We start from the raw sequence: 25,658 nt of genomic DNA on the forward strand, positions 1-25,658 counted from the left end.
AAGTTCCAGAAAAGCCGGGGAAAGAATCGGAGGCCCCAAATCTTGCCCTGCCTCAGCCGACTGTTCCCGCCTAGTTCCCAATCCAGCAGCTTGCCTGCCGAAAGGATCCCCTTTGTGGGCCCCAGGGTGCTCAGGGGTGATAGGAGGGGACATGGAAACACCTCCCCTAGAAGATCCCCGAGATCTAGTGGGGATTCAGGAACAGACGTGAGCCTATGGGGTGACCTTGACCTGGAGGGCGAAGGCCTGACACACTCCCTGGTTCTCCTGGAGGAAGCCCTGGTGGTAACACCCTCAGACCCCCTGTGAGACCCCCCAGCCGAAGCAGACTTGGAAGAGCTCTTCCTGCCAGAAGCCCTGTCTCTGGGAATAGAAGCCCCCCTGGAAGTTCCCTCCTCAGGATCAGAAGCCTCAGGGGAATCCGGAGCTGCTGCCTCATGGCATCCGCCATCTTGTCCAGCTCCCCCACTCCGCAGTTCTCACAGCTCCACAGAAAGTTGTGCCTCCAAGGCTCTTCACGGCCTCCTCCGTGCCTCTCAGCAAGCAGGCTGCCAGCTAAAGCCCCTGATGAGCCCTTTTGTCCCAATGGCGGCGCCGATCCGCAGCTCGAAAAGGCGGGTCGCAGAGAAGCAACAGGAGGCTGTTCCCCGATTCATGGGGGAGAGTGCCTCTGCAGGTGGCCCAAATTGGCGCTAGAAGCAGAGCGCCGATGAGTCGCCCCAGCCACATGAGTCTTCCCAGAAGCCATGCCTCTCCAAAATGGCGACCATGCGGCCCGAATCCTCAAGGAGCTCTGCCCAGAAGCAGTAGAGCTCCAGCAACCCCCGATGTAATGGGGGCGCAGTGCCACCATTGATCTCCTGGCGCCTGGTTTTGGATGCCCCCCCAACGACTGCCAGCGGCCTCGGAGCCTTTAGTGCCCCTGGCAAAGCTCCGCTATTGTCCAGCACACTCACCACATGCAGGGAAAACTAAGGGAGGAGGTGGGGGAGTCAAATATGGGAAAACTCTCTCAAAATCACTCTAATCTCAGGAGCCAAAAATTTAGTCTCCTAATAGGTCAAAGACTCAGATTATGAGAGGGGCCAGGAAGTGAGGCAGAGGGGAGTGGCCTTAATTTTAACCTCAGTCTCTAGGCTAATGGAGTCTGAGAATAACCCATCAGTGACTCCTCCCACATGACAGTTTGGAGACCTTAGGCATGAATGTGATTCCCTGGAAGCCCTGGCTGAGAAGATTAAGAATATTGATTATGCGTCCAATTTTTCTAAATCTCCATATATCTTCTCTGGTTTTAGGTTGGGGAACCCAAAGATGTTATTCGAAGGGATGTGCGTGCCATTCTGAACAGAATGTGTCTTGTCTATCCAGCCAGCAAAATGTTCACATTTATCATGGATGGAACGAAATCAAAAAACTCAAAACAGCGGGCAGGTGGGACATGTAGAACAGATCACAATATCTTATTACAGTCATGAAAATAATGGAATGGGCAAGTCCCACTTAAAATACTGGTGTGTCAATTTCTGCATTGGATGCATGAAATAGGGGCAGATGCATTGGTGTATGCAGGGGTAGGTAATTTTTCAGCCTAGTAAGGGATTGGGGGTGCACATTCATACGTATATGCCATCACTCGACTTAATTATTTCCAAAGGGAGCAATATAAGCTTTTACTTAATGGCCTAGTTGCCATACCCACAAAGATGTAGCAGTTCCTTAAAGTGGGGGTGGCATAGGAAAATAGAGAGTAACAGTTATGTTCATGTTATAAAAATTATTTGTAATGCTTGTTCAGGCTACTGACAATAAATGTGAATGGTTACGGATCATTTCATACATTGTGTTAGAGTGGGTTCCCAGTTGCATCTTGGAGATTTTTAATCATGAAGAAGAATTTTTACCTTGCCTATAATAACAGTTCACTTTACTAAGAAGTGTGGTTGCCTTTGGGTTTTGTTTACATCTTCTTTTGTTATTCCTTAGAGTGCTTAGAAGAGCTGGGATGTCTAATTGAATCATATGGCATGAATGTGTGTCAGCCAACTCCGGGCAAAGCCTTAAAGGAAATTGCAATTCACATTGGTGACAGGGACAACACGGTCAGAAATGCTGCACTTAATACCATTGTCACTGTTTACAATGTGCATGGGGACCAGGTGTTCAAGCTGATTGGAAATGTAAGTAAACAGGAATCAAGGGGAAAAAATTAAATCCTTACAGTGTATTGGACGATTCAGGGTAAATGGTACAAAGTCACAACGACCTGCATTATACAACTGATTGAATATTGATTGTCAAGAACAGATAAATTGTACTTTACACTATTTAGTTGATGGTTAATGAATCATTCAGATATCAATGAATTGTAAGATGGTAAATAAATAAGCATTCATTGTTAAACTGCAATAGCAGTGGAAATTAGTTGAATTTTGTCTGCCACAAATCTTGTTCAAAAGTTTTGACAACTGTGTTAGTGAATAATTGGAGGAAGTTATATTGGTAAAAGAAAAAAAAAACCATCTGCACCAAACTATTATTTAATCAGTTCAGTCCAGTTTGTGAGATTCAGTTTTTAAACTGTTCAAAGCGTTAAAGCAACTAAGCTAAAAATCACATATTTTGTGCATATCCAGATAAAGTGGAAAGGAAAGCCTGGAGATGTCTGTCAGGGATCAATCATTAAATGCCTATTTAGACCAATAGGTCTCTTGATGCAACTTATTTTATATCAATCTGATTCTAAATACAAATGTGACTAATGAACTTAGAACGTATCTGTTGTCTCTTTACAATAATTTAAAAATATTTATTAGCTGTGTACCAAATTACAAAAGGTTGGGGTTAAATAAGATAAAAAAAATCTTTCTGAGAGTTTTGCCATCCACATTCAAGTAGGATATCAAGCTATTTTGAAGTAAAAATAATAATAATCAGGTGGTATCAAGTACCACCTACTTCCAAAATAGTACCTTACATGGAATTATTTTTCTTATATTTCAGAACCACTGCTTTTATCAAAATTTCAATTTAATTTTACTTAAATTGTATGGTTTAGAGCAGATTTCTGAATTTCTAACATCACAATAGTAAGAAAGGTCATTCTTACATGAAATGTCCGGGTGTAGTGCCCCTGCAAAATTGGAGAACACAGCTGTATTAATGATGATTTTATCTTGTTTTTTAAATCTTCAATGCTTTGAGTTTTAAGATGTACTGATATATCCTACAATTACTTTCCTATTCTCATTTTGAAAATCTAAAATTACAAATTAATTTTATTCAATTTAGATAACATCTCTGCACTTGGATATGAAATCTCATATTCTTGCAAGATGTTAGCTTTTGGGGAAATTGTAGATTAAGTCAATTGCTGCTTTAGGTCTTACTGTTTCTCAAGTCACTTTCCTAGGTTGGGGGTAGGAAAATGGTAGCATCCAGAATTTACCTACATGGCAGCCCTGTCAACAAAATGGGTTAACATCTGTGAGAGTGCTCCATAGTTTCATTCAAACACTGACAAAAAAATGTATTCCACTGACAAAACTTAATTGTAATCTGCTCTGGCTTTATACAGGCAAGGGTGGCCCCCAGAAACCCTCCAAACATGTCTGCTGAAAAATGACAATATTTTCTATTATTTTGCAGTGAGAGACATAAAAACTGAGTACAAATCCTAAAATAGACATAGCGTCAGTGGCATCACTTGTATGATGTGGGCCCTTCGATTTGCAACTCTCTCCAAGCCACCAAATGTTAATGTTAGCTCTTGGCCACAAAAGGCTTGCCCATCCCTGTTCTATACAATTAGGGAATTGACAACTTAGATAATAAGTTGTCTTGTGTAGCAATGTTCCCTCTAATTTTTTTTCAGTGTGAGCGGAAAAGTATAGTGTTTGAGCAGCACATTTTCATGCCTGAACATCTGAATTTTTTTCATAGATGTCACCCAAGACAACAACAAAATCAGTGTTATTTGAAACTCAATTCTACCATGTAAATATACATTAAGTAAAGAAATCTCCCTATACAGGTAGTCCTCAATCTACGACCCTAATTGAGCCCAAAGTTTCTATTGCTAAGTGAGACATTTGTTAAGTGAGTTTTGCCCCATTTTACAACCTTTCTTGCTACATACAGTTAAGTGAATCACTGAGGTTAAATCAGTAACCTGGTTGTTAAGTCAATCTGACTTTCCTACTGACTTTGCTTGGCAGAAGGTTGCAAAAGGTGACCCCAGGACACTGCAACCATCAAAAATATGAGGCAGTTGTCAAAGATCCAAATTTTGATCATGTGGCCATGGGGATGCTGCAATGATCATAAGTGTGAAGAACAGCCTTAAGTCACTTTTTTCAGTGCTGATGTAACTTTAGTCATTAAGTGAACTGTTGTAAGTTGAGGACTACTTGTATTCAAGTTCAATGGATGACTCTCTATGGGAAAAGGATCAAAACTTCCCTCTATCCACATTTTCCATACTATGAATTACTTTATATGCTTTATACTTTCCCCCTTACTATCCAATAATCTGCAGTGATATTAGCAAATTATGAATAAATTACCAATTGATGTAGATTAGCAATTGGGGCACATAAAGAAACAAACGAAGAGGGGAGAGGAGGGAGGGGGAGGAAGGAAGGGAGAGAGAGAGAGACACATACACAGAGAGAGACAAAAAAGGAAAGAGGAGAAAGAGAAAAAGAAAGGGGAGAGGAGGGAGGATAAGAAAAAGAGGCAGAAAAAAGAAAGAGAGAGAAAGAGGAAAGGAAGAAAGAAGGAAGGAAGGAAAGAAAAAAAGAAAGAAAAAAGGAAGAAAGAAGAGGAGAGGAGAAGGAATAGAGACCAAAAAAGCAAACAAGGAAAAGTAGGAAAAACTTTCACTGGAAAACTCTTTTTCCATCAGCGCAAAACTTTCCTAAACAAGGTTAATTTTCTGGATTTTGAGTTTCTGGTCTAGGCGGACCAAGAAGCCTCTGTTTTCTTTTTCTTTTTAAGCAATAAAATCAAATAAAATCTTCAGAGCACCAGTTCGATTCCCCCTTCCTGCGAAAAAAACCTCGAGCCCCAATGCTCCGAACGCAGAGGCTGGATTCAGACATGTGCACACCTGGCATAGGTTTCCACTTGCTTGCGTGGCAAGCGCCTCCCACACATCCGGATCTCGGAAGTGGAGCCAACAGTGGGGAGCCCAGCCATGGGGACTTAGCCGACAAACAGCGACGGAAACATGCTCCGCACGTCCCGCGGAGAGTTTGCTGTTGCTGCTGCTTCACCCCTCAGTAACTTTGATCCAGGAGTGAACGGCCTCCCTGTCAATCAGCCACGCACCGGCGGAGGAAGCCCAATCATAACCCTAGGTGGCCACATTTCTGTTGGCCAAAGGCCCGCCTTCCTCTGGGTGTGTCCAGGCACTATAATATCCTGGCCCAGCTGACAGAAGCCTCCTAGCCGCCTGCAGCTTAAAGTCCATCATGCTAAAGATCACTGCGTGGCAGTTGGAAACTGCTGCGCTGTGTTTTGTTGCCACCTGCGCGGCCGCGCACCCACGCAGCTTAGAGGGAACATAGTTGTGTAGTGGTCACAGTACATTGAATCAAGGAGGATAGATGTCCAACTGCAAAAATGTGGATGCTGGCTTATTGACATATAGTGTTGTCTTTAGAGAGAATCTGTGTAGCATCATACAATTTCTCTCAATTTATTTTTTTCATATGAGACCATTTAATGCTGTCGGGGAGAGAACTTGATGAATAATAAATAAATGAGAGACTCTGCCTTTGCTTATTTCCTTGTTTAGAAGTGTTTTAGGAAACATTTGTACTGTTACTTATAAAGGGAATAAAAGAATAATTGCTAAATACAAGTCCTGTATTGGGAAGTAAATTGCATGTTAATTGTTTTTTCAGAAATTATGAAGCTGTGGATCATTTTTAGAGGAAAATCTGTCATGACATTAAAGTTTTTTTTTTCTTGTACAGCTTTCTGAGAAGGACATGAGTATGTTGGAGGAACGAATAAAGCGGTCAGCTAAGAAAGTAAATACTGCTTCATCAAGGCAGGTAGATGAAAAACCCCAGCGCATGCAAAATGCCAATGCCAGTGCAAACATGCTGCGGAAGGGAGCAGCTGAAGACATGTCTTCCAAACTCAAGTATGTTATGTGGAGAAAATGCCATCTGTGTGCAACATTTTCACAGTGTGTGCTAAAACATACCTTGCTGTTGCCTTGTGTTTGTCTTTTGTTTTTATCATTGCTGCATCCATGAGACACAGATTGCAAAAAAAAAAAAAATACTGCAAAGCAAAATATTTGAACCTTTCTTCATCTGTTTTGTCATGTCTTGAATGCTTTCTAAATGGTATTGTGCCTTTTTTCACTGCTTCTCCATGGACAGAATTATGTATCGCACTTATAGGATGTAAGTACTAACCACTAAATCCTTGGTAGCAGGGCTCATACGATTTCTGTCGTCCCCCGTCCCCCCCAAAATCATTAGTTATTAAATACCCTTTGGAAGAAGTTTCACATATTATAATAAAGCTTCTTAAAACTTAGGGTTCTAGAAAAAACTGATGTTGGATATGAGAAATAGTGTCCCATCTCTTGGGTAAAAAAGTTAAGGGAGGTACTTCTATACAAGCAGACACCTTCAGGTGGCATTGGATACTATCCAATGTGAAATTAAGATCCCCATCTCTATTTAATATGTTATTCATGGACCCCTTCTAGAATGCATCTTGCTATACCTTATGCCATTGTTCTAAAATCCTCTGCTTAGTAGAAAATCCCTAACAAACTAAGACAAATGACAAGTTGTAATTGAAGAGTACAAATCTCAGCTGGGAATATTCTGGATTAAGAAACAGTGGTCACTAAGAAAGGCAACCTAACATAGTGCCTTCTCCATATATGAATAAAAACTGGATTCATTTGGATGAAACCATACTTTCTTGTTCTCTCTTTAACATTTCTGGTGGTGTATTTGATGTATTTGACCCCTGGCTTTCCTTGGTTAATGCAAAAGCTATAAAAACTACTACAGGAAGTCCTTGACCTACAATCATTTGTTTAGTGTCTATTCAAAGTTACAACAGTACCGAAAAAAGTGAGTTACAATCAGTTCTTGCACTTACAACCAAATCTGCACAGTCACGTGATCAGAATTTGGGCACTTGGAACCAGCATTTTATTTACAACTGTTGCAGCATCCCTAGGTCATGTGATCACCATTTGCAGCTTCTGACAAGCAAAAATCAATGGAGGGAAGCTGAATTCACTTAACAACCACACAATTCATTTCACAACTGCCGAGATTTGCCTAACAATGTGGAAAAACAGGTTTTAAAATTGGGTATGGCACATTTATCAATTATGGCTGTAAGTCAAGGACCACTTGCAGGGTTTTTTTTCATTTTTTTCTTTTGGTTTCTGTGTTTAAACATAATTATTAGGGGACAACAAATTTTGTTACGTTAGAATAGCAAGCCATTATTTGTTGTTCCGCTCCTTAAGCTCTCCAAAAACTGAGCGATAATGGGGCGCCTTCCCAATTTCTTGTGAACTGCAGGGAATATTGGGAAACCAGGGAGATTACTTTGACTTAAAGTTGGACTCTCTCTAACAAAGTCCCAAATAATATAGAAAAGAATGTTTTCCATCTCTAGCTTATGAGGATTTCAGAATGTAACTTCTGTTGGGAAGACAGCATGCTTCCAGAAATATTAAGGAAAATGTGTTGCTTGATTTTTATAGCCAAGCCCGTAACTTGAGTGGCCATTCAGAGGCAATGCATACAGTTCCTCGGGAATTTCAGCTGGATCTGGATGAAATAGAAAATGATAATGGCACAGTGCGATGTGAAATGCCAGCACTTGTTCAGCACAAACTGGATGACATCTTTGAGCCAGTCTTGATTCCTGAACCTAAGTAAGTGCTGGGGAATTTCCTTTGTTTTGACCCAGTATTTGCATATTATAGGTATGCTGTTCTCTTCTTTCTCAGCTGATGGCGCAGGACAGTCCAGGAGTGGGTTGTTCAATCCTTATTTGCCCAAGAGACTGAGTCAGAATTTAAGCCACGCCTCCAGCTTCCCCTGCTGATATCCAATTCTGATTCAGTCTTGCTTGAAAAGAGGTATAAATTTTTCTTGCTGTTAGTGATAATTGGTTTTCTTTCCTAGAATAGTTTAATTTTTTTTCTTCATTTCTTTCAATTAATTTGATGTCGTTATTGGATGGAAGGTGTTTGAACTTGGCTCACAGATTCTTTCTTTCCACCTGCTTGTGTTGGAGTAGCAAATTGTATGGGCTAGATCCTGCTGGAGGTCCCAGGTTCCTTGCAGGCAAGCTACCAGCTGGGCCGGCCATCAGAGTCCATTGTGGCTCCGTTTAACTTGCTTCTGATTACTGGCTCGTGAGCGGGCCAGAGAGGTTGCCCTGCGTTGCCGCTGGCTCTCAGGGGTTGCAGCGGGCGGACATCGAGGCTGCAGGTGCGAGGAGCGCAGGTGTGACACGCCGGCGTTCCCACGTAGCTGCAAATGGTCCGGAATGATGGGAGATTGGATTTGGATTTATTAGATTTATATGCCGCCCTTCTCCCAAAGGACTCAGGGCGGCGTACAACATTAAAAAACACATATCACAAAAGTTAAAAGGAAATTAGATAAGTATCCCAAAAACAAACCCAATTAATATAACAATAACATTTTAAAAATTAGATAAAATTAACGGGCCAGATTTGGGGGGGGGGGGGTTCACCATCTCTACTGTTTGTGGGAGAGGCAGATATGGTGGGGGCCGAGGGCCAAATGATGTTCGGAGGACGCGGGTTTGCTGTTTAAGAGTGATTGAGCGTTCCAACCCTCATCGCCCTTCTCGCACCCCCGGGTGCTCGGGATTACAGGACCCTGGTCTCTGGCTGGTGTCACTTAACACCAGGTCTGTGGTACATAAGGCTCCCCTCATTTATGACCTCATACAAGAGGGTAGAGCGGACCTGGCGTGCATTACGGAGACCTGGTTGGGCCATGAGGGGGGTGTGCCCCTTAGCGAACTATGCCCACCAGGCTTCCGGGCATTTCACCAGCCAAGAGCGCAGGGGCGGGGGGGGTGGGGGTGGTTATTAGGGAAAATCTCAGACCTCAGGAGGTCACTGTGCCTCAGATAGGCGGGTGTGAGTCCCTCTTTGTGAAGTGGGGCCTTGGAGCTCAGGTGGGCCTTTTTGTTACGTACCTGTCTCCCTGCTACGTTTCATCAGCCCTGCCGGAGCTGCTGAATGTGTTAGCTGGATTGGCGGTTGATTTCCCCAGGCTCATGGTCCTGGGGGATTTCAATCTGCCTTCCATTGGCGAGACATCCGAGTCAGCTCGGGAATTCATGGCTTCCATGACAGCTATGGACCTAACTCAGTTAATTCAAGACCCACCCATAATGGGGGACACACACTCGACCTGATTTTTGTCTCTCGGCAGTGGATGAATGATCTAGATTTAGGGGATATTTCTATTCAACCCTTGTCATGGTCTGATCATTTCCTCATCAGGCTTGACTTCCATACCGCTACCCCTCGCCGCAGAGAGGCGGAACCGACTAGATGGTTCCGCCTCAGGCACCTGATGGACCCCGAAAGGTTCCTGATGGAGCTTGGGACTTTTCCTGAATCCCTTGCTCACAACTCGACCGAAGCCCTAGTGGAAGCCTGGGATAGGGCGGCCGCTGGGGCCTTGGATCGTGTTGTGCCTTTGCAGCCTCTGACCTGGTGTCGATCCCGGGTGGCTCCCTGGTTTACCGAGGAGCTCTGGAAGATGAAACACCAGAAAAGATGCCTAGAGAGTGGCTGGAGGACCAGCCGGTTCGAATCTGATCAAACACTAGTAAGAATTCATATTAAATTTTACTTAGTGGCGATAGAAGCGGCAAAACAGCAACATTTTTCCGCTCTTATCGCGTCCGCAGATAACCGCCCAGCCGCCCTGTTTAGGGGACCCGCTCCTTACTTAACCAAGGAACTGGGGAAGACCCCTTGCAGGGTAGGGCTGAAACATTTGTTCAGTCTCTGCAGGATAAAATCACTCAGATCCGGACAGGCTTGGACTCTGACTGGGTAGATTCGGGCGAGCCGATGGGGATGAATCTTGAAGAGACAATCTGGGATGAGTTTGACCCTGTGACCCCCGAAGGCATGGACAGGATTATGGGGAGACTCAGTGCTGCCACTTATGTGCTGGACCTGTGTCCCTCTTGGTTAGTTTTGGTTTCCTGGGAGGTGACACGAGGCTGGCTCCAGGCGATTACCAACGCTTCATTGAGAGAGGGGTTCTTTCCCACCGCCTTGAAGGAGGTGGTGGTGAGGCCCTTCCATAAGAAGCCTTCCCTGGACCCAGCTTCTTTAGCCAACTATCGTCCGGTCTCCAACCTTCACTTTGTAGCAAAGGTTGTCGAGAGTGTGGTAGCACGTCAGCTTCCCCAGTACCTGGATGAAGCTGTCTACCTGGATCCGTTTCAGTCGGGTTTCAGGCCCGGGTACAGCACGGAGACGGCATTGGTCGCATTGGTCGATGATCTCTGGCGGGCTTGGGACAGGGGCTGCTCCTCTGTCCTGGTCCTATTTGACCTCTCGGCGGCTTTTGATACCATCGACCATGGTATCCTACTGTGACGACTCGGGGGGTTGGGAGTGGGGGGCACCGTTTTATGGTGGTTCTCCTCCTACCTGTCGGATCGGTTACAGTTTGTGTTGACTGGAGGGCAGAGATCGACCCCCAGGTGCGTCACTTGTGGGGTGCCCCAGGGGTTGGTTCTCCCACCCCTCCTGTTCAACATATATATGAAACCGCTGGACGAGATCATCCGTGGTTTTGGGGTACGGTATCATCAATATGCTGATGATACCCAACTTTTCATCTCTACCCCAAACCACCCAAACGTTGCCCTCAACGTGATGTCCTGATGCCTGGAGGCTGTGCGGATCTGGATGGGGAGGAACAGACTCAAGCTCAATCCCTCCAAGACTGAGTGGCTGTGGTTTCCGTCATCCCGATTTGTACATCTTGTTCCATCTTTGACGATAGGGGGAGAAATTTTAGCCCCCTCAGAGAAGGCTCGCAATCTGGGAGTCCTCCTGGATACGCGGCTTAGTTTAGAAGAACACCTGGCGGCCGTGACCAGGAGGGCCTTTTACCAGGTTCGCCTGGTACGTCAGCTGCGCCCTTTCCTGGATCGGGATGCTCTGTGCACAGTCATTCATGCCCTCGTCCTTTCTCGCCTGGACTACTGCAACACTCTCTACATGGGGCTGCCCTTGAAGAGCACCCGGAGGCTTCAGCTAGTCCAGAATGCGGCCGTGCGGGTTGTCAAGGGGGTACCTAGGTGCTCCCATGTTACACTCCTTTTAGGCGGCCTGCACTGGTTGCCAGTTGTTTTCCGGGTGCGATTCAAGGTATTAATTATGACCTTTAAAGTGCTCCATGGCTTAGGCCCAGGGTACCTGCGAGACCACCTACTGCCACCAGTATCCTCCCACCATCCAGTACGATCCCACAGAGTTGGCCTCCTCAGGGTGCCGTCGGCCAGACAGTGTCAGCTGGTGACCCCCAGGGGGAGAGCCTTCTCTGTGGGAGCTCCTTCCCTCTGAAATGAGCTGCCCCCGGAGCTTTGCATAATCCCTGACCTCCGGTCCTTCCGACGTGCCCTAAAAAGTTGGCTTTTCCAGCAAGCCGGCCTGGCCTGTTAATTTTAACTCATTTTTTAAATGTATTGTCCTATAAATTTGGTTTGGTTTTTTGGATATGTATTTAATTTCTTTTTAACTTTTGGGATATGTGTTTTTTAATGTTGTATGCCGTCCTGAGTGCTTTGGGAAGAGGGCAGCATATAAATCCAATAAAACAAAACAAAACCCTGCAGAGGTATGGGTTCTCAATAAACATCCAGAACAGCCACATGCGACCATCTACCAAACTGTTGCATTTGGGAGTGATCATAGATTCCTCCTCCGCCACGGTGTTCTTGTCACAGGATCGTAAGGCTAGCCTGGTGAAACTGGTCAACCAGGTACAGAGAGAACGACATGTACCCATAGTTACCTTATCCCAGTTGTTGGGGAAGATGATTTCATGCATAGATTTTGTTCCATGGACAAGGCTTCATGCTAGAACCCTCCAGTGGTTCTTGCTCCCGTACCAAAGGAGCAAGTGCAGCGCCTCGTCTTTCCAGGTTTGAGTACCCCCCCACACTTGAGGCTCTCCCTGAGATGGTGGGTTTCTCCAGCACTAGCCAGAGGGTGTGGTTTCAGGGAGCCGGAGAGACTTACCCTGATCACAGACATGAGCCTTTATAGCTGGGGGACATTGTTGGGGACACAGCTGGCCCAGGGGCAGTGGTCCCCTCAGGACCTTACACATAACATAAACTGTCTGGAGCTGCTTGTGGCTCATCTGGCCCTTCGACACTTTCAGGCCCTTGTAGAGCAAAGACACGTCCTACTCCTGACGGACAACATGGCCATGAAGGCGCATGTAAACAGGCAGGGGGGGACTCACTCCAGAGCCCTCTGGGTGGAATCTCAGTGCCTGGGCCATTGGGCGGAGAGGCACCTGTTGTCCATCAAAGCAGAGCACATATCCGGAGACGCCAATCACCAGGCGGACTGGCTCAGCAGGGCCACAGTGAACCAGACGGAGTAGCAGCTGGAACCAGAACTGTTTGAGGAGATCTACAGAAGATTCGGATGGCCAGTGGTAGACCTCTTCGCGTCTCCGGAAAATGCCCAGCTCCCCAGGTTTTCCACGCAGTTCCCAACTCGGGGAGCGGAGGGGAGCAGTGCCCTACGCAGCAGGTGGCCCCCAGGTCTGCTTTATGCGTTCCCCACCCTCCCACTGATTCCAGGGGTGTTAGGGAAGATAGTGATGGAAGGGGCGGAGGTAATCATGGTCACCCCATACTCGCCACGCAGGCCTTGGTTCACAGACCTTTTAAGTCTGTCCATTGCCAAACCCTGGAGAATCCCACAGGAGAAGATATTCCTACGCCAGCGGGTCCTGGTCCATCCACAGCTGCAATGGCTTCAGTTGACCGCCTGGTATTTGAGAGGAAGATCTTGAGAGAGGCTAGTTTCTCCTCACGGGTGATACGAACCATTGTGGCGCCCAGACACTCGGCCACGACCAGGATTTATAACGCCATGTGGTCCACTTTTTGTACTTGGTGCCGTAAGGCACGTGTGGACCCCAAACATCCCTCGCTTCCGAATATCCTGGATTTTCTTCGGGATGGGCTCGATAGGGGGTTAGCCCATAACACACTTCGGAGACAGGTCTTGGCCCTGTCGACTGTCCTGATCTTGGACGGCCAGGAGAACCTGGGCCGTCATCCGGTGGTGAAGAGGTTTCTACGGGGGGGGGCGGCAAATCTTCGGCCCCCGGTAGTTCACAGGTTCCCATCTTGGGATTTGTCCACAGTCCTCTTGGCCCTAGTGGATCCTCCTTTTGAACCGCTGAGGACTTTGTCCTTACAGTTCCTCACATTAAAGGTGGTTTTCCTAGTCGCCATCACGTTGGCTAAGAGGATTTCAGAGTTAGGTGCCCTCTCTGTCAGGGAAGACCTTTGTATTTTCCAGCCTAACACAGTGGTTCTGAGGCTTCATCTCGCTTTTATCCCCAAGATAAACTTCTACTTTCATAGGGCTCAGGAGTTAAGTCTGCCACACTTCTGTCCTAACCCCTCTCATATAGAGAAGAAATCCTGGCACAAGCTGGACGTGCGGAGGGCCCTCCGTATTTACATAAAGAGAACGGCGCCCTATAGAAAATGGAGGTGTTTGTCTCTTTCCAGCCTTCTGCCATGGGTTCACGGGTGTCCTCTTCTACTATTGGACGCTGGTTGTGAGCTTGTATTGCCAGGGCTTATGAGGCGAGGGACAAGCCGGTGCCGCAGAGGATAACGGCTCATTCAACCAGGACTGCAGCCACCACGGCGGCGTGGAACACTCAGGCTCCGATCGGAGACGTTTGTAGAACTGCAACGTGGGTTTCCCCCTCACCTTTCATTAAGCACTATAGATTGAATGCGTTCGCATCTGCGGGGGCATCATTTGGGCATAGAGTGCTGCAAGGAGTACATGTGCCCTCGGGTACCATGAACCAGTGAGTTCTCGCCCTAGGGACTGCTGCTTTGGTATGTCCCACTCCTGGACCCTTTTGCGCCATCAGCTGGAGAAGGAACGTTGGTCCTACCTGAACGTTCTTCTCAGTGTGGCGCAGGACGGTCCAGGTCCCACCCTAGTTATTGTTTTTGGTTAGGTCCCGGTCCCCGGGGGCTAGTAATGCTGCGGGCAGGGCCTGTTCTTCTTTCATTACTCTAGTTGGAGCTGCGCCTAGTCGGAATTGGATATCAGCAGGGAAAGCTGGAGGCGTAGCTTAAATTCTGACTCCGTCTCTTGGGCAAATAAGGATTGAACAACCCACTCCTGGACTGTCCTGCTCCACGCTGAGAAGAACGTTCAGGTAGGACCAACGTTCAGAGCAAAAAGAAGTCAATACTAATTGATGTAACTATAATTAAATTTAATAGAGATTCCATTTATAAAATACATTGATTCTCTCATCCTCATATACCAACCACTGTCTCATACAGTGATAGAGATATATACATACAAGTTCCTCTCCTTTCTTCTAGTAGCAATGCAAAACACACAAAAAAGTATCCTACCCACAGAATAGAGATAGGAAAATGTAGAAGAAAAAGGAGGGGGAAAAAATAGAGATGAGATGAGAGAAGGAGAAGAGCTGACTTGACAGGGAAGGAAAATAATGAAAGAAACCCTATTCAGGTGTTACAGGAAAAATGTTAAAATTCCACAGGCAAGCAGCATCTACTTATTAGCTAGATCTGCACCATTTGTACTTCCTACCCATGTGCTTGTTTTCAATAGCATATTCTGCTTTTCTCAATTACCGTAAGCTAAAACTCTGCAAAATTTGCAAGTGTTATTTTGGAAGTCGTGTGGAAAGGATTAACTTTCAGTAATTGCAAAAACTTTCCTCCACCCAGGGTCCGTGCTGTCTCCCCACACTTTGATGACATGCACAGCAATACTGCTTCTACTATCAACTTTGTTATCTCCCAGGTAGCCAGTGGGGATATCAATACTAGTATCCAAGCTCTTGCACAGGTAAGTGGTGTTTTTTTGTAGATGGCGGCAACATAGTTTAACAGATCAAGAAATTATTTGCGAGAGTGATGAGTTGCACACTTGGTGGAGCTATGTGTCAGGTGACACATGCCCCACTCTGAAATATGTCTTGATGACATAACTAAGTGCACAGGGGCCATCTGACTCGCAGTTCTCAAAAGGAACAAAAGTGGTGCCTTCCTGGAGCGGACCTCTGGTCTACCTAGTCCAATATTCTGTTCTCACAGTGGTCAACTGCACAAGAAAGTCCATCTCCCACCAGATAGTCTATATCTGTGATGGCGAACCTATGATACGCGTGCCAGAGGTAGCACACAGCGCCCTCCCTGTGGGCACGCAAGTCTTTGCCCCAGTTCAGCTCTGCCCTGCATGTGTGCACACGCCTTTCACTGGCCAGCTAGTCTTCCGGTCTGTGAGGTGCATGCAGGGCCCCTGCACACACATGCGTGGGGGATGAGGCGCATGCAGGGGTCCCATGCGCAGGGGCAGGTTGCATGCATGGGGGGCGCGTGCATTGCATTTTGGGAGTTTGGGCACGCACTTTCATGCACATGTGCTTTGGGCACTCGGTCCGGAAAAGGTTAGCCATCAATAGTCTATACCTGTGATGGCGAATCTATGGCATGTGTGCCACAGGTGGCACACGGAGCCATTTCTGACGGCACACAAGGCGTTGCCCTGTCAGCTGAGGAAGTTCAGGAACCGACTTCCGGTTTGTGCGTTGGGGTTTTTTTCGCCCTCCGGAGGAGAAATATGGCTCAACGGCCAACCTGGAGATCCGTTCCTGAACTTCTGGTTTGCTTGTTGGGGTGTTTTTCACTCTCCCCAAGCTCCTAGAAAGCCTCTGGAGCCTGGGGAGGGCGAAAAACGGACCTACCGGGCCCACCAGAAATCAGAATAGGAGCCATTTCCGGCCTCCAGGGAGGGAAAGCCGTTTTCGCCCTCCCCAGGCTCCAAGAAAGCCGTGCGTGCATGCTTGGGGCTGTGGGGGAGCGTGTCACGCACACTGGCGCAGGGGGCATGGTGCGGGGGGACATTAAATTATGGGGGTGGGCACACAAGCGCGTACACGTGCTTTTGGCACCCAAAACAAAAAGGGTTCGCCATCTCCGGTCTATACAGTTGCCAACAAGACTAATAGCTATTAAACCCTGTGACTTCCATGAATTGATCCAAACCTTTTTGAAGCCAGCCAAACTCTTGCAAAGAAAAAGATCTTATGTTCAAGTGCAAGAACATAGAACATTCCCAGCTACTAGATAATTCACTGACTTTCATTTTGATGCCAAGAGGCATGCAAGGATACTTTAACTCTTCATATTATCTAATAAGACAACATTTATTTAACCTTACTGGGCTTTAAATAAAATTCCTCCTCCACTTCTAGGATTTCAGTCTACTTAACCTTGAAGCAGAGTCCTCATTTGCCAGCTGAGGCCCCTTTGTTCCAGGAAGTATTTGGGGGTGGGGTGGGGTGGAGGATGGGATGGCATGGACTTGGCTTCTGATTGAATAGAGCAAATGAGGGGAAATGAATGAGGAGGCTTTTGTGGTGCATTCAGTTTGTTTGTTAAGCATATTTCTATGCTGCCATATCAGTAAAGACTCCTTAAATAAAATTAAATTTTATTTCTCCTATTGAGAAAATTCATTCTAATTTTGAGAGCGAATTTGGCCTAGCAGTTAGGGAACCAGGCTAGAAACCAGGAGACTGAGGAGTCCCACTTTAGGTGTGAAATCTGACTGGGTAGCTTTGGATCAGTCTCTCAGTCAAACTCACCTATAGGATTGTTCTGGGGAAAATAGAAGGTGGAAGAGTATTAGCTATGTTCACTACCTTGCATTATTTATAAACATAATAAATGCTGGATAAAAAATAAATAATCTGACTGGATGACTTTGGGTCAGTCTCTCATATATGTATATATAGTTGTAAGTTTTAGAATAAGATTTGATGAGCATCAGTCTACCAATGAGTCTGAACTGAGGTTTACTGCAGAGTAACAATCATTTTTGCTCTCTAAAAGGAGGGATTCGGTTTCTCAGCTGTTCCAATAGCATAAGAAAGTTTATGAAAAAAACGTTCTTACTTTATGGAAAAGAAAGAAATGCTAGGGTGAATTCACATTTTCATCTTGCATTCCCCTAGGGCAGTGATGGCGAACCTATGGCACGTGTGCCACAAGTGGCACGCGGAGCCATTTGTCAGGGCACGCGAGGCGCTGCCCTGTCAGCTGGCCAGCACGCATGCGCGCGCTGGGCAGCTGAGTTCACCTTTTTAAAAGCTATTTTTCTCCTTCCCCAGGCTCCAGAGGCTTTATAGGAGCCTGGGGAGGGCAAAAAGAGCCTCCCCCCCCCCCCCGGAGGCTTCAGGGACCGTCCAGAGGCTTCCCTGAAGCCTTCGGAGCGCTTAAAACGACCCTCCGAGCAAACCGGAAGTGACTTCCGGTTTGCTCAGAGTGTGGTTTTAAGCATTCCAAAGGCTTCAGGGAAGCCTCCGGACAGTCCCTGAAGCCTCCGGAGGGCCTGCGGCGGGGCTCTTTTCGCCCTTCCCAGGCTCCTATAAAGCCTCTGGAGCCTGGGGAGGGCGAAAAAAGCATGTAAAAATGGGGGGGTCGCGTGTTGCATTATGGGTGTGGCACGCCAGCACACGACCCCCCTGCACTCCCCCCACTTGTGGCACGCGAGCCAAAAAAGGTTCGCCATCGCTGCCCTAGGGCTAACAATTACTGCAACTGCAGGAAAAATGAATTTTAAATGTTTGTAGTAATATGCATATTTGATACATGTTCTTTGAAGTGTAAAGGCTGCAGAATGTGTTAAAATAGATAATGCAGGAATAACTAACTTTTGCTGGCACTGCACATCTGATGTTTGGCCTAATAGTCTAAGATTGTGAACAAAGTGATGGATGAATTGAAATAGCACAGCAGAATGGGGGAAAAAATAGTTAAGAGGAGAGATTGGTGGTAGTTTTTGCAGCTAGTGCATGCCAATATCTTAAATACTCCGCTGCGTGAAGAAACATAATTATTATGTCTGTATATAGATTGATGAGGTTCTAAGACAAGAGGATAAAGCCGAAGCAATGTCTGGCCACATTGACCAGTTCTTAGTAGCTACATTCATGCAGCTCCGACTCATTTATAATACTCATATGGCTGATGAGAAACTGGACAAGGATGAGATCGTCAAGTTGTACAGCTGCATCATCGGAAACATGATTTCAGTAAGAGTTCTTTATTTATTTATTTTGCTATTGTAAAATGAAAAAAAAAACAGTCAAAATGTGATCAGGTTGCACATCATTGCACATCAAGCAATCTTAATGCAGAATCTGGTTGCTTGGTACAAGTAGTAGGCCAAGTTGCATGTTTTTTACTCACCACCTTCCTGAATTTCGGGAGTTACCAAAAAGAATTCACAAGCTTAGTTCCTGGAAGCCTAATTAAAAATTTAAAATATAATGTTTGCCTACTGTTTGGCAAAAAAGATAAATGGTTTTTATTTAACTAAGTTGGGGTCCATGATGTAGTATTGTATCTTGTTTGATGTGGTTGGGTTAAATGATCTAGATATTTTACACATATTAATATTTTAGTTCTTGAAGTGCTATTTTCAAGGATGAGTAAATGCAGCTTGCCAAATATCTAAGTGTCGTTCTTATATCTCTGATCTAATCTGCTGCAATGTCAATCATCTGACAAAAACATTCTTTAAAGTACAAACAATGCCTTTAAGAGATGTGGCTTGTGTTTTATTGTTGTGTTGTGATTTGCCACTGAATTTTTTCAGGTTGGCATCTAAAGCATCTCCTTCCCTTCAATCCTGCACCACGGGTTCTTTTCACTCATCAACACTTCTAAACATATTTCTGAAAACAATGCTTACTGAGAAGGCAAGCAAAATGCAACATTGTCTTCCCATAGGGACCAATCTAATATTGGGGCTCTGAAAGGGTTATTGTGGCTTGTAAGCTTTATACAGAAGATAGAATTGTATCTAACACTTAGATTCATTTGACAGTTATTCCAGATTGAAAGCTTGGCAAGGGAGGCTTCTGCAGGAGTGTTGAAGGATTTGATGCATGGCCTTATTACCTTAATGCTGGATTCAAGAGTTGAAGATCTAGAAGAAGGCCAGCAGGTTATCAGATCTGTCAACCTCTTGGTGGTAAAAGTTCTAGAGAAATCTGACCAAACCAACATATTGAGGTAAATAACTTGATGATAAGATAAAAAGTCTTTTTTTTAATAGTCTAATTATCTGCCATAGCACTTAATGCTAATATTCCAGCATGTGCTCGATGAAATACATTTGTTCCTCATTACAGTTGGATACAGTTGAGCAAATTCAGTTCAGAAGAGATGGTTTAGAGCAGGGGTGTCAAATTGGCGACCTGCGGGCCAGATGCGTCACGCACAGGGCACGCCCACCCCAGCTCCGCAAAGGGGGGAAATGTTGCAAAACGTCACATGACAGCAACGTGACATGGGGAGTTTGACACCTGTAGTTTAAAAATAGCCATGCAGTCTTAGAAAAAGTCATAAATGCTTTCATGAGTTACAGATAGGTGTTGTGTTCTATTGTATTTTTAACAATCACCCAAGTAAAATCCCAAGTATTACATACCTCTGCATGGTACTTGCTGATTATCTGTGAAAATATGTATGACTCTTGCAGTGGTTATATTTAGATGAAACTTAGGAGATTGTTGATTGCTTTGTGACAGACTGGCTTTTATGTCAATAGTTATTATATGTATTGTAATTTTACATTATTTGTATTAGAGTTTTAAATGTTAGCCACTCAGAATCACCACAGTGAGATGGGTGGGTGTATAAATCAAGTAAATAATGCTACTTCACTTAATTCTTCTAGTGCCCTGCTCGTTCTACTCCAGGACAGTCTATTAGCAACTGCTAGTTCTCCCAAATTCTCAGAACTTGTAATGAAAGTGAGTATGTAGGTTTCTTTTCAGATTTGAAATGGCATAGTGATATGTATTGCCAACTTGTTATAATTATAGACCTAATTCTTTTCTATTGGAAAAATTACATTATGAATACAAATAAGTGTGGCATTATCTGTTATTAATAGATAAACTTGCCAATGAAAACTAAAGGTTTAAAATATCTGTTACGAGTTGGTGTCTTAATGAGCAATGAACTTTTTATGTCCGATATAATTCAGCGGACAATTGCCATATTTGTTCATAATCATTTATTTTAAGCTTTTAAAACATCAAGTTTGCCACTGACGACTCTGCATTAGGATGTCCTGTTCCATACGTAACTGATTTTGGTTTGTAAACATTTCTCTCCTGTCTCCAAGTGCTTATGGAGAATGGTAAGACTACTCCCTGAAACCATCAACAGCATCAACCTGGACCGAATCATGTTGGATATTCACATCTTTATGAAGGTGTTTCCAAAAGAGAAATTAAAGCAGTGTAAAAGCGAATTCCCAATACGGACTCTGAAGACCCTGATTCATACATTATGCAAACTGAAGGGACCCAAAGTAAGACCAAGTGGATTGGTTCCAACCCGTGAATGGTTTTCAGGAATATTTAAAAGATTCTCTAAAGTTATAATGTTTCTTTCTAGATTTTAGATCATCTAACAATGATAGACAACAAGAATGAATCTGAATTGGAGGCTCATCTATGCAGAATGATGAAACACTCCCTGGACCAAACTGGAAGCAAATCTGATAAAGGCACAGAAAAAGGCGCTTCCCGTATTGTAAGTATTTTGTATTTTAAAATAGAAAGAAAACAGCCGTCACCTTAAACCTGGTTAATTTTCCAAGTGCACAGTTGGAATCTTTGTGAATTATATCATTTTTACTGTATGGACTTTTAGCCTGGATTACATAGAAGCCTGAAGACACTCCCTGATGTGGCTGGATTAGGATGTCAAGAAGCACAGGGAGGCATTTTGCAAAGCGTTTGGTTAGCTACAGAATAACTCTTGCACAGTAGCATGTTTCAGGCTATATACAAATTGGGCAACATGCCTATTTCCTATAAACAATCAATTTGCTCTCCCCCCCCCCCCCGCATTTATTTATAACATAACAGATCTTTCTTGAAAAGGCTCAGATAGTCACTTTGACTTCTTTTAAAGGAGATGAATTACAAGTAGTCCTCAACTTGCAACAGTTCATTTAGTGACTGTTCAAAGTTACAAAGGCACTGAAAAAAGTGACTTATGGCCGTTTTTCGCCCTTACAGCCATTGCAGCATTCCCATGGTCACATGACCAAAATTCAGATGCTTGGCAACCAACTCATACTTACGGCAGTTCCAATGTTCTGGGCTCCTGATCACCTTTTGCAATCTTCTTACAAGCAAAGTCAATAGGAAAGCCAGATTTACTTAACAGCCGTGTTGCAAATTTAAGAACTGCAGTGATTCACTTAACAACTGTGACCAGAAAAGTCATCACAGGGCAAAATAATAGGGCAAAATTCACTTCACAAATGTTTCATTTAGCAACATAAAGTTTGGGATCTATTGTGGTCGTAAGTCAAGGACTACATATACAGTACAGAATGCTATCTATCCATGACATTGTCCTCGCGAAGAAAAAAGAAGCCTTGCACGAAGTGATGTTCAAGAGAGATGGCTTAAGCGTGCTGTGTTTAGGGTAGTCACAATTACAAGGTTAATTTCTGGTTCTGCTTGACACTCATAGTTCCCAAAGCATTACAGATATCAAATTTGTCTATTGCTGCCTATAATTTGTCTATAAATGGCATTATATTTACACATGGCCATTTGAAGCTGGCTTCTACAGTAGTGCACAGTATTGATAATAATGTGTGGACTCTATCATAGTATTCAGAACTCTGCTAGTGAGCCTGAAATCCCTGTTTGCTATTGTTAACAAGTTGAGATTTTAATACTGTCTGATTTCTTTTCTAGAATAGTGATTTGTTTTCTTTAAATTGGAATATACTGTCCTCATTTATGTTTTATAACTCTGGCTTACCTGTTTTAGTGTTCTGCCTGTATTTCCAAAGATGCTTCAGTTACTTAAATTTCAATTCCTCTAGATTTTTTATTTGTTTTTCTGCATTCTTTAGTTGTTATTTGGATTTTTAATTTGATTTGTTAATTAATGCCCAAATTCCTTTTATAGGATGAAAAGTCACCAAAGGCCAAAGTAAATGATATTTTGGCAGAGATATTTAAAAAAATTGGTTCTAAAGAAAACACTAAAGAGGTAAGAAGTATGTCTAGAATTTAAAAAAAAAGTCTTTTTTTTTCTGCACATGGAAGAAACTCATTGTAGCTCAGGATTCAGCCCACTTGATTGATTGGGGTTTGGGCAAAATTTTCAGATGGAACTTGTAGAACAATAGTCTCAATGCTTTTCTCCCCTATCCCTGCTAAGCACCTGGGCAAGCCATACCCTTTCTCTTGTTGTTGTACCGCATGCCACTGCTGTGTTTGTATTTTAGCACAGCATAACCCAATAAGTTCATACCCACCCTTTTCCCCGCTCCCCAATCATCCCAGCTCCTTCTTTCCCTTCTCTTCACTCTACCGACTTCATTTTTTTCTAATCTTTTCCCACCTGGAATGCCTATAACTCAGACCAGCATGTGCATATCCAGTCACAAACCACCTAACTCCGCTCTTCCATGCAGGCTGTGATCTGTCCACAGAGCATTTTGCATATCTTTTATCAGTTTCACAGGGATTTTTTGTTGGGGTTTTTTTTGTTTTTTGGAGGAGGGTGGAGACAGCTTTGCAGTCTCACATAAACATCTGGGCTAGCCTTTAGGACAGGTTTAGAGCCTAGCTGTTGAACCTATTAACAGAGAATACCCAAATCAAGCTTTGACCTTTTAAAGTATGACCAGGAAAGAACCATTTGAAATCCTAATGACCAAATAATAGGGCATTCAGCTCGGAGCCATGATATTGAACTGGCATTAGTATACAACATTCACAACCTAAATCTTCAGAGCTCGGAGCCATGATATTGAACTGGCATTAGTATACAACATTCACAACCTAAATCTTCAGAGCTAATGCCCGTTTTTATGTATACAACTTTCAATAGCTGAGGCATTTTGTTTTTAAAACAGGGCCTGGCAGAGCTGTATGAATATAAAAAGAAATATTCTGATGCAGATATTGAGCCCTTCCTAAAAAACTCCTCACAGTTCTTCCAGAGCTATGTAGAACGAGGTCTCCGGCTGATTGAAATGGAAAGGGAAGGCAAAGGGCGGATTTCCTCCACAGGTAATTTGATATGAACCTGCAGCCAAGAGCTCTTGTGTCGATGAAGCTATCAGATTTTTCCAGGGTCATCAGAACAGGTAGGAAATTTCAGAAGTAATGTATCAACTTTCTTAAAGTACAGGCCGGGTGTGACATTAAGCAATTGTAGTGGCTATTCCATAATACTCTCATTATGCAGGTAACATCTACAAATAGTGATACTGTGAGTTTGACACCCATGGTTTATTGCAAGCTTAAGATTCTCTACAAGAATCTGAATTACTAACATTCAAAGCAAATTGGTAGTAGATAAGAATCAATGGAATTCAAGATGGGCTGGACTTAGATCTCTTGTGGGCACAAAGGGACTCAAGACTGATGCATGCATTTAATTTCATCTTCAATGTTAGCCTGGTCATCTTCTATTCAAACCTAGGTAACATCCCATTTCAATCTTTTGTTGAAGTTAGATTTGACTCATTTGTGGCTTGTGATTTTTTTTATTTTGTAGGAGTTTCTCCACAGATGGAGGTATCATGTATTCCCACTCCCACCAATGTAGTTTCTTCAGCTATCGGAAATTCAAACGGGGAAGAGGTGGGGCCATCTGTCTATTTGGAAAGATTAAAAATCCTCAGGCAGCGATGTGGCCTTGACAATGCAAAGGTAGTTAAGTAGAACAAGTAGAAAGTTTTTGACTTATTTCTTTTAATTGTCTATGTAGTTTTTAACATTTCATCTAGTTTTTAGAACTTGTACGGAGAACAGGTAAATGTTTTAGGTCACAGTTATACAAAATTATTGAAAATTCAAAAGGGTTTACCAACCTTTAAGCACCATTGTAAAAACAACAACAACAACTGAGTTATGCCACATTTCACTCTTTGGTTACTGGTGATTTTTTTTTCCGGTGTATGTCATAAGTTTAAAATTAATATATCAGCATAGATGAAGATAATGAGCAAGGCTGCGTACCCCATGCTTTAAAAAAAACATTGCAAGAAAATGTTAATTCTGTTTATGACCTTGGCCATAGTGAAGATAAAGAATAGGATAAAAGTTTAGCATCCTTTCATTTTAAATGTATATTTTACATTTCTAAAACTTAAGTAAACCTCCTCTTAAGAAGATTAGTTATAGTGGTATTGTTAGAGCCAATCTTCTTGATTTGGCAAAAATATGATAAGCACTTTTTGAATAAGAGTTTTCAATATCTCTCCCCACAGCAAGAAGACAGAGCATCACTGGCCACCACACTGTCCAAGCCATCAGTCCCCACTGTTGCTTCCTCTACAGATATGCTCCATAGTAAGCTTTCCCAGCTCCGTGAATCACGGGAACAATACCAGCACATTGATCTGGACTCCAATCAGACCCATGCTGGCATTGGAAGTACCAATTCCTCTTCTTCAGCATCCAATATTGATGACTTGAAAAAAAGACTGGAGAGAATAAAAAGCAGTCGCAAGTGAAATTGCGTGAGACAGTTTGGCTATTGCAGAGCTATCCATCTTTAGTTGACTAAATTAGAAGTCTTCATAGTTAAGTGGCCTCATGCAGGCCTTATGTATACAAACTGGTTTCTGTGTATAATACAGCAGATCTTGGAGGAGGATCCAAGTCAATGTGGCACAAATCTTTGTATATATTTTGCTTCTTTGTGAGCATTTTTTGACCGTAGAGGAGAGTCCGTGTATTAGTTTTCGTGTACAGAGCTGTAAACAATTCTCCTGCTCAGTCTAATTTCTCAAAACTTGGCTTTATTTGTTAAGTTGTCTTATCTTAGCTCTCTGAAATCTTAGAGACTTTTTGTTGCATTCATTTTCAATTTTGTGAATTATTTCTCCATATAATCCTTGAACTGTTTCTGTATGGACGCATGGCATGAAGCAAGTAATTTAAGTGTCTTTTTGTAAATAAAGTTTGCATTAACTCTCTCTGGGAGCAGCAGTGACTTGGTGGCAAATGTTCATCCATGTTCCTAATTGCTATTGTGACTCCGCATTTTAATTGTTAAGTGAGTGTGTGTCTGAGTCACTATAGCAAATGAACTTTCATTGGGCAAACAAGGAAAAGCTGAGATACTAATGTATAAAGGTATTCCAGATGAAGGAAATTTTTAATATTAATAATATTGTGCTTAAGAAAACTCTTGACCCAAAGCCAGAACATTTTACATCTCAGACAATATCTTCCAAATATTTTCCTAGAATTTTAATTGAGGAC

At 43.6% G+C, this 25,658-nt stretch overlaps 1 protein-coding gene across 4 annotated transcripts in view; it reads left to right on the forward strand.

The window, feature by feature from the left end:
* The window catches only part of CKAP5 (cytoskeleton associated protein 5), a 97,006-nt gene extending 71,620 nt beyond the window's left edge, over positions 1-25,386 (forward strand). For all 4 annotated transcript variants that reach the window (XM_081937435.1, XM_081937433.1, XM_081937436.1 and 1 more), the window contains 14 exons: positions 1,299-1,434; positions 1,987-2,180; positions 5,982-6,154; positions 7,757-7,930; positions 15,052-15,172; positions 18,243-18,422; positions 19,220-19,407; positions 20,075-20,150; positions 20,528-20,716; positions 20,803-20,940; positions 22,342-22,425; positions 23,297-23,453; positions 23,944-24,098; positions 24,659-25,386. In XM_081937435.1, coding sequence (XP_081793561.1) covers positions 1,299-1,434; positions 1,987-2,180; positions 5,982-6,154; positions 7,757-7,930; positions 15,052-15,172; positions 18,243-18,422; positions 19,220-19,407; positions 20,075-20,150; positions 20,528-20,716; positions 20,803-20,940; positions 22,342-22,425; positions 23,297-23,453; positions 23,944-24,098; positions 24,659-24,904 — 2,211 coding nt within the window. In that variant the 3' untranslated portion in view covers positions 24,905-25,386. The remainder of the gene's footprint in view (positions 1-1,298; positions 1,435-1,986; positions 2,181-5,981; positions 6,155-7,756; positions 7,931-15,051; positions 15,173-18,242; positions 18,423-19,219; positions 19,408-20,074; positions 20,151-20,527; positions 20,717-20,802; positions 20,941-22,341; positions 22,426-23,296; positions 23,454-23,943; positions 24,099-24,658) is intronic.
* The last annotated feature ends 272 nt before the right edge of the window (positions 25,387-25,658 follow it).

This window comes from Natrix helvetica (assembly GCF_964273705.1).
Source record: "Natrix helvetica genome assembly, chromosome: 1".
Taxonomy (NCBI): Eukaryota; Metazoa; Chordata; class Lepidosauria; order Squamata; family Natricidae; genus Natrix; species Natrix helvetica.